The sequence below is a fragment of the Engraulis encrasicolus genome, chromosome 15 (assembly GCF_034702125.1).
Source record: "Engraulis encrasicolus isolate BLACKSEA-1 chromosome 15, IST_EnEncr_1.0, whole genome shotgun sequence".
Lineage (NCBI taxonomy): Eukaryota > Metazoa > Chordata > Actinopteri > Clupeiformes > Engraulidae > Engraulis > Engraulis encrasicolus.
Window position 1 is genome coordinate 11,150,240 of NC_085871.1, and position 10,000 is coordinate 11,160,239.

At 44.5% G+C, this 10,000-nt stretch overlaps 1 protein-coding gene across 1 annotated transcript in view; it reads right to left on the reverse strand.

Moving 5' to 3' along the window:
• LOC134464445 (proton myo-inositol cotransporter) overlaps positions 1 to 10,000 on the reverse strand; it is a 147,093-nt gene that overhangs the window by 68,192 nt on the left and 68,901 nt on the right. The window contains exon 4 of the mRNA XM_063217889.1: positions 9,845 to 9,953. Coding sequence (XP_063073959.1) covers positions 9,845 to 9,953 — 109 coding nt within the window. The remainder of the gene's footprint in view (positions 1 to 9,844; positions 9,954 to 10,000) is intronic.

Sequence of the window (10,000 nt, forward strand, 5' to 3'; positions counted from 1 at the left end):
TGTGTGTTTATGCATTGCCTTCTTTTCATGCATGAGCTGTGTGTGTCCACGTTGTGTGTGAGGTGTGAGCGTGTACATACGTTTGTATGTGTGCCTGTATGTGTGTGTGCGTGTATGTGTGCGTGCGTGCGCGCGTGTGTGTGTGTGTGAGATAGAGAGAGAGAGAGTGTGTGTCTTTAACTTCAATGTGTGTGTGTGTGTGTGTGTGTGTGTGTGTGTGTGTGTGTGTGTGTGTGTGTGTGTGTGTGTGTGTGTGTGTGTGTGTGTGTGTATGTGTGTGTTTGTGTGTGTGTGTGTGTGTCACATACAGCAGACTGCATGTTTCATGGTGTCCCTTGTCTTTCATCACAGAAAATAATTAGTGAAGTAGGCCACCTCCTTTGGGAGTCGTCTTATCCATTCTCTCTCTCTCCCTCTCTCTCTCACACACACGCACGCACGCACGCACGCACACACACAAACACACACATACACAGACTTCCCCAAAGAGCCTTGGCCATCTTAATTTTATCTCTATTTCTTTCCCTCTCTCTCCCTCCTTGTATCTCTATCTTTCTCTTCTTCCATCATTCTTTTCGGTTTTTTTCTCTCTTCATTTTTTTCTCTCTTCAAAATTCTCTCTTCATTCCTGTTTATCACTCCATTCTTTCCTTGTGTTTATATCTGTGCTTTTCTCCTTCCATCTCCTCTGCGCTTTCATATTGACTTACTGAAAATCCTCTAATATAACTTGATGTTATTGACTCTTTTGGCTGCTCCTTGCTATGTACCACTCAGCTATGAGAGAGAGAGATCTGACTTTGGCTAACTGTATGTAAACCTCTGCTGTATGGAATGTGTGCAACATGTGCACTGATGTGCGTAATGTCTGTGTTTTTCTCCTGGAAATGTATGTATGTATGCTGCTGGATACCTTCATGTAATAAATGATACTCTACTGTCTACTCTACAATATGTCTTCCCACCTCGCCTCTCTCTCCCCTGCTTTTCCAGATCTTTGCCTCAGAATATATGGAACATAATATTAGGGGTGTGCATTGGCACCGCCCTTACGATTCGATTCAATTCAATTACGATTACGATTCGGAAAGTAACGATTTGATAAGAATCGCTTCAGTCCGATTCTACGACGCATTGCAATACTTTACATTTCCACTGAAATCAAGTTACATTTTTAATCAACAGTTCAAAGATCCATGCACAGCTCCTAGGTGCTGGTAGATGCAGGAATGTTCAATACTTCAAAGGAAAGAAGTCTACCGCACACATTCTTGACTTTATGCTCGTTTTATTAGAGCGAACAACGCGTTTCGCCTCAGTGCGTCATCAGGCTCGCTCAGGTGACCTGACCTGAGCGAGCCTGATGACGTACTGAGGCGAAACGCGTTGTTCGCTCTAATAAAATGCGCATAAAGTCAAAAATGTGTGCGGTAGACTTCTTTCCTTTGAAGTACATTTTTAATCATTCATGAGGCAATACAAACAGTCGGATACTGACCAATATTTGTATTGGCTGTTGTGTGCAACAGTCCTACAGTTAATTGAATTAACATGAAATTAATTTGCCCATGGAAGTAACTGAAGCTTGAAAAAAACAATGCAGCATCGACTATGGCATTTGTTGAATCAATAATTGAATTTTCCTGCCCTTCATTGTGATGCACTGCCGAACTGATTACTGTTGACACCACTATAGAGTATGGAATTGATGAGTTTTCCAGGATCATATCTGAATTCATTTCTGAGACATGATAGAAAACAACAATGTGTATAATGGCAACTAGTTTGTCTACCAGTGGCTTCCCAAGCATGCACTTTCATCTTCACCCTATTCTCCCACTCATGCAATCTTTCAATCACTCTTTCATTGACGTTATTACTTTCACTCACTCACTCACTCACTCACTCACTCACTCACTCACTCACTCACTCACTCACTCACTCACTCACTCACTCACTCACTCACTCACTCACTCACTCACTCAAATGCACTTCCTCACTCACTCTCAAATTCACTTAGTCAGTTTCTTGCTCACTCATTGATTCTCTCTCACTTCACCGCAAACTGATTTTCACCGTCATTTAATCAATCTCTCATTCATCCCCTTACGGTACTCACACATTCATTTATTCACTCATTCACTCACTCATTCATTCAAATCTATGCCGTCCTTTGTTGCACTTGTCAAAGTCATGCAACCCTGACATCTTGATACAGGCCGACGGTATGTTGTAAAATCTAGGAGATGGTGGGATGGTGGCAAGAGATTATATCAGACTATATAAGGAAAGTATTGGGATTGAGCCAGGATATGAGTACCAAACCCGTGACAAACCTGAGAAAAACTGGATTGTCCATTGTGTCATTTCCCGCCCTTTTCATGGAAGCCTGTCATCTCCATGCAGACTTGCACCAAAAATAGTTCATCAGAGCAAGATATCTCAAAACACGCCCACCCAATTCAAGAGTGTGCTAAAGTTGGGTCTCCTAAGGGGGCGTTGTCCCCTCCTTCTTCTGCTATTTTTGTGGTGTTTGCACAAGAAGTGCGCTACCGCCATCTATAGCGCTAAGGGGACTCAATTCATTCTCAACCTCAGGACTTCAAAGGTCTCCTAACCGAAGGTCTCCTAAAGGGGCGTTCACCCGACATAAAGTGGATACCGGAAAATAATTAAAATGACGTATCTCTGTCTAGAATATCTCTGCTTACACTGCACACTGACTTCCAAATACAGCAGGCAAAGAGATGTGTGTCTGCTTGCGTGTGTATATTTTCCTTTTGTCTTTGTGTGTGTGTGTGTGTGTGTGTGTGTGTGTGTGTGTGTGTGTGTGTGTGTGTGTGTGTGTGTGTGTGTGTGTGTGTGTGTGTGTGTGTGTGTGTGTGTGTGTGTGTGTGTGTGTGTGTGTGTGTGTGTGTCTGTGCGCGTGTGCGTGCGCGCCTTTGAGTTTGTGTCTATGTATGTGTTTGCTCCTGCCTTTCCACCGGACGCACACTGACCTTTCCTCCATGACAGAAGCGGAGCGACGGCGTGATAAAGCGATAGAGCAAGTGTAACGAAAAAAAGACAGGAAGACCCCCACCATCAATACTCACTCTGGAAAATGTCTTACCCTTTTTCTCTCTCTCTCTTTCTCTTTCACCTCATTCTCTCTATCTTGTCTTCTTCAGATGGCCTCTTTCCCCATTCCCTTCTTTCAGTCCATTCTCTCCACCCCCCTCCGACCTTCCCTCTCTGTCTTATTCCTTTAGTTTCTCCCCCACTCCTTCTTTCACACCTCCACCTCAAGTCTGTCTTGACATATCTTTGTGTGTGTGTGTGTGTGTGTGTGTGTGTGTGTGTGTGTGCGCGTGCGTGTGCGTGTGCGCGCGCGCGCGCGTGTCTGTGTGTGTTTGTGTGCGGAATATATATTCTACTGTCCTTGTCTCTGGCTTAATGAGGAGGTGGAAACAGAGGAAAGTAAGAGGAGGAAGTGAGACGAGGATGAAGAAAGTGGAGGAAGAGCAAAAAGAGGAGAGAGGGAGAGGGATGGAGTGATGAGAGGGAGGAAAAGGTGGAGGAATACATGAAATGCCTGATAAAGCGACTTCCTTTTGAAGGAGGAAACCAACACACACCAGAGGTTTCGAGGTGCAGGTAGCGGGTGCAAGATTGATAAAGCGACTTCACCAAGTCTGGAAATGTGCTGATTTCACACCTCCTCCTCTTGAGTTAAACCATTGAGTTTTACCATTCTCTTTTTCTGTCATTCTCTTTTTCTGTCGTTCTCTGTGTCTGGTGATGCTATTCCTAGTTCCAAGTTAGCATGCTATAATTTTAAACAAATGGGTCCAGCTAGCTGTTGAACCAATTTGGTTAAATGATACTGTATATGTTGCCTTGGACAGACAAGTTGCACTACGAGGGTCAACTAAAAGCGGCCGGGAGAACAGGAGTACGGGAGAAATGTAAAACTCAATTATTTACCACAATTCCAGAAGTGGGGGAATGTCGCTTTAAGGCCGTTCACATACAGTATAGCTATAAACTATAGAGGTACCGTTAACTAAGACTTTAACTTTTGTTTTAACTTACAGTAACTTAAATGTTTTAATGGTAGAGGTCATATATCAACTATAGGTGCAGTGAATGTGAAAATAGAGGAGGAAGATGAGCAAGAATCATAGCAGAAAGAAGCAGCAGTGTGCCTACCGAGCCAGGTGGAGCATCCATCACCATGAAATTTTAAATAATGTAAGTGGAGGACATAAGCCATAGGACTCCCATGCAGCATTGTCCAACAGTCACTGTGTGTGTGTGCACACACACGTGTTTGAGTGTGCCTGCGTGCGTGCATGCGTGAGCAAGCGTTGAAAAACTTGAGAGTAATAGATACAGTACATCGATAAATAGGTCATGGCTATGGTAGAAAGACAGAGCGATCACAATGGTGAGTTCCTGTATGCTCTGAAATGCCGGGTGTATGTGAATACAAGATATAAACTAGAAATGCACTCAGAGAGTGCAGACCTCCGCCAAGGAAGCTATTTGATAGAACATTTGACTATGGGTGTTTTCACACTCGGTCCCCTACAGCCATTTCAGCTTGATCTCCAAAAATTCCGTGCTCCTGGACACGGATGTTAAGGACACGAAATCTGTGTCCATGAGCACAGATTTTGCCTAAATTCCGTGCTCCTGGAGACGGAATTGTTTTCCGTGCTCCTGGAGACAGAATTGTTTTCCGTGATGGGCACACGGAAGTGCTTTCTATAGGCTATTACCACAGCACTGTGTTAACTCTATCATTAGAAAATACATACCAAATGCTAATCCTAAACAAAATAATGTTATAGCAATTTAACTTGTGCCCTGACCAAAACATTCCCTAACCATAACCTGTCATTAAAGACATATTTTTGAGAAATACCTTTTCGAGTTGGTTGCAAGGCTATCAAATTCATTTAATGAATGAAAGAAAACTAGCTGTGCCCAGACCAAAACAATCCCTAACCCTAACCTGTCAGTAAGAAATGTTTTTTTGAGAAAAAATATTTGAAATTAGAAAAATCCTGAGAAAACACAAGACTGTGGAAACATAGAGCTGTGGGAGTATAGAGAGAGCACTTTTGTGTGTCCATCACGGAAAATAATTCTGTGTCCAGGAGCACGGAATTTTGGCAAAATCCGTGCTCCTGGACACAGATTTTGTGTCCTTAACATCCGTGTCCAGGAGCACGGAATTTTTGAAGATCATGTTGGCCACTTATGCGAACTCAGGCTGCTGACTCAACATTTTATGCACATATCGCTCCAAAGTGTACCCAGTCCCCTCGGAAGTCAACCGTACTGAGACATTTATTGACGTGGTCTCAGTACGGTTCGCTTATGAGTCCTGATAAGTTACGCTTGTGAATGTGGCGAGGTGTAATCACTTCAAAAGACCTAGAGGACCGGGTGTGATCAAAAAGATATTTTTTGTAATACACCCACAATAGAAACAGAACTGAGTATTTCTTGCTTTCGGTTCACATTTTGGTCCACTTAAAGAGGTCTGAGGTTTGTTCACTTAAAGGGGACTAGGTGTGAAGTGAATTGACATGAAGTGTGTGTCGAATCAGTAACTCCAGAGCTGATGGGTACGTTAGTTCCGAAAATATGAAGTCCATCACCAATGTAACGGAATTACTGTACTTACTATGTTTTCATTTAATGCATAGAAATGCTACCAAAGTGCATTCAAAATGTGGGATTCACACAGTTTCGAAATAAAAGCTTGCGGTTGCATCAGCTACAGTGAAGGAACTCCACTCCTTTGACTGATCAACATTAGTTGGAAGTACTGTATATCGTTAGTCAGACAGATGCAATGTGGAACATAAACTTAAAGGACTGAAAAAGCAGACATCTCAATCTACATCTTCAGACATGTCTAGAGTAAAATCTGATAATCATTTTTGGCTGCGTGCCTGCACATCTGAAGGTTAGTTTGTCTCTGTGTGTCTGCACGTCTTCTTCGTCTCTCTGTTCATCACTGCACCAATCAATTCTTTTCAAAACAGGCTTTAATCAGGTAGACCCGTGGAGGGTCCTTCTGGACGAGAGAGATGTATTGACATCCCTGTCTTGTCTTGTCTCGTCTCGTTTTCTGACAAGTGTGTCTAACAACAGGAAACCAACAGGATGCAACAACAACAAGATCTCTCTCTCTCTCTCTCTCTCTCTCTCTCTCTCTCTCTCTCTCTCTCTCTCTCTCTCTCTCTCTCTCTCTCACACACACACACACACACACACACACACACACACACACACACACACACACACACACACACACACACACACACACACACACACACACACACACACACACACACACACACACACACACACACACAGGGCTGCTGAAATCTTTTGCTAGGCCCAGGATAAAGTCATCTGACAGGGCCCCCAACCAAATACATACAATGTAATGGGTGCCCAATTCTGGGGCCCCCTATCTCCCTGGACAACATACCCATTTGCTCCCCTGTCGACAGACCGGCACACACACACACACACACACACACACACACACACACACACACACACACACACACACACACACACACACACACACACACACACACACACACACACACACACACACACACACACACACACACGTGCGTGCATGTAAACACGGGACCAGACAGCGTAGCCAACGGCGACCGCATCTCACAGATGGCGTGAGTGGGAGTCTGACATCTGAGGCGACTCATGGGATCTCCGTGGAGACAAGACGAGACATCCTCAGACAGGTCAGATGGTGCCATCTCCACTGACACACACACACACACACACACACACACACACACACACACACACACACACACACACACACACACACACACACACACACACACACACACACACACACACACACACTGACACACACACATACCAGACCTCCAATGGTTCATCCCCATGTGGAGCTTGCAAGGAACGTCTAATACACAGTCACCCACTAGCGCACACTGGTTGTCATTGGTGACACAAACACACGCACGCACCCACGCACGCACGCACGCACGCACACACAAATACTTTTGTGTATTGACACGAGAAAAAGAGTTCTGCTGAGCTGGATCAGATAGAAGAAGAAGAAGAAGAAGAAGAAGAAGAAGAAGAAGAAGAAGAAGAAGAAGAAGAAGAAGAAGAAGAAGAAGAAGAAAGAAGAAGAAGAAGAAAAACCTTCCTCTAATTTGTCTTCTGAAGGCATACAAACACACATAACCAGTTTGACTAATGTGTGGCTCTAAAAACTTAACTTAAGTTTACTCCCTGAAGATCTTATACAATGTCTGTTGCACGGCCATGATGGTTTTGATTAGGACCCAAGTGACATGGAACAGAAGAATACCATTTTCTGATGTTTTTTGGTTTCTGTTAACCTGGCTCTCAGCTCTGTGAGCTCCACTCACTGGCCTGGAAATGTACACACACACACCAGAGGTACAGTAGGAAAATAATTCTGTTAGCATGAATTCTGTCACTTCCACTCACTGTGTTGGAGACACAGAAAAAAGACACAGACACGCACGCACACACGCATGCTCACACGCACACACACACACACACACACACACACACACACACACACACACACACACACACACACCATCTACCCAGAGCTACAGCAGGCAATTTCACACATACAGCAAAACCTAAACAATGATGATCTTTGTAAAGAAAATCTGCCAAGCAAACAAGTTGGATGTAATTGAGCAAATGGGGTGTTTTTTCCAGAGTTGTTGGGTAGGAGTTGTATTTTAGTTTAGTTAGCTAGGTTTTTTTTATATCTCTATGATGTGTCTGAATAGTAAAGATTTTTCAAACTAGGGGTTTGTCTCTCGAAAGCGAAGTAGCTAGCGCCTTAGCAACTTTCATGAGTACTAGAGAGTGCAGTAGAAGCTAACTCCTGTGTCTCACACATAGCACATGAACAACTGCACTAAGTGAGCTGGACTCTGAAGTTGTGACTTACCTCCTATCCATTTCACAAACCTCTTGAAGTAAAGTTGGAGTTAATCAAATCATTGAAGTCCAAACATCACCTCAGCCCCCGAAGCAACTCACGGCACTAGAAATTGTTGGTTACCTCCGCACAGGCACGACATCAAGTGGTAAGTACTTAAAAAAGCGGGCAAGTGCTTCCATGACAATTGTGTAATGAGATAAGCTCTTGCCTGTAACGCAAGCTGTGTGCCACACAAGTTGAAATCTGCATGTTCAACTCCGTTCAAATGAAGCATGTTGAACAGACATAAAATATTTTTTTGTACCCCACAGCATAACGCTCACTTTCCCCTGACTGCACATGTGTGTTGATATTGCGCAAAAGAAATGATATAGTTCCGCCAGATATTTTCAACATGCATGTCTTATAATTGCATGATTTCAACAATGTTTAAACAAGGAAGTGTATTTCCGTGAAGGAAACAGCTGAGACATGAGGACAGGTCAGCATGATCAGGTCTGATCGGATCTGTCACCTATATCTGTTCACTTGTTTGATTTACCAAGTCTCTATCTTCTCTCGTTCTCCTCTCTTGCTCACTCTCCCTTTCTCTCTTCTCTCGTTCTCTTCTCTCTTTCTCTTTTCTGTCTCACTTCATTGATCAGGTCTGTCTGCTATCTGTGATCTATTGCTTGATTTATCAAGTCTGTCACCACCCCCACCCCCCTCTCCATCCCACCTTTCTGTCGCTTGAATGATCAAGTCTGTCAACCCCCAAACCCCCCCTCCCACCCCCCTTTCTCTCGCTTGATTGATCAAGTTTGTCACCTATCTCTTTCTCTTGGTTGGTTGCTTGGTTGGTCAGGTCTGTGACCTCTCCCGCCTGTTTGACAAGACCTGTTTGGAGGGTGACAGCTGGCCAAAGCACCTTTGCGCTACACAACTGAGTACGTACACAGAAATCACACTCGCAAGACGCACACTCTCAGATACAGTACACTTGCCCACACCCCACCACCCCGCCACCACACACACACACACATAGAGAGAGAGAGAGAGAGAGAGAGAGAGAGAGAGAGAGAGAGAGAGAGAGAGAGAGAGAGAGAGAGAGAGAGAGAACATAGAGACACACGCACATATACACGCAAGTATGTACTCTCTCTCTCTCACACACACACACACACACACACACACACACACACACACACACACACACACACACACACACACACACACACACACACACACACACACACACACACACACACACACACACACACACACACACACACACAGAGTCACACACACATGCTTGCATGAATTTATACACACATACAGGCGCACGCATACGCATACGCACGCACGCACACGCACGCACGCGCACACACACACACACACACGCTTCACTTTTGTGCACATACACTAGGCTGTGTGAACAGGCAGGTCGCGCCCTCCTAGTGACGCAACACCTTCAGCGTTCAGCTTCTAGTCAGGCCAGGAGCAATACAAATATCGTTTCTGAGCTCCAGAAAAAATGGGAACTCCTCCCACTTTGTCGGGAAGCAAACAACCAGTAGTGAACCAAGGGAGGCGGGTCAACCATTCCATTTGGGAAATGTCAATTGTTATGCTCGTGGTCAGACCAAGTCTCAAAGAGATTTGAAAGTCGATGATAATCAGGCTAATATACACAGGCAGAGAGAAAGACAGGCAGACAGACACGCACACACACACACACACGCACGCCCACACACACACACACACACACACACACACACACACACACACACACACACACACACACACACACACACACACACACACACACACACACACACACACACACACAGTTTTAAAAAGGCTACTTACATGACAATGTTGATGCCAGCGAGTTGTTGAAACATCTGAAGGCCGCACCCCACAATCAGCGCCCTTCGAGTGGGGGGGTAGGAAAGCATCCGCCAGATCACTGTACCCTCTGCAGAAGAGAGAGAGAGGTATAGAATAGATTTAAAGCAGGGGTGG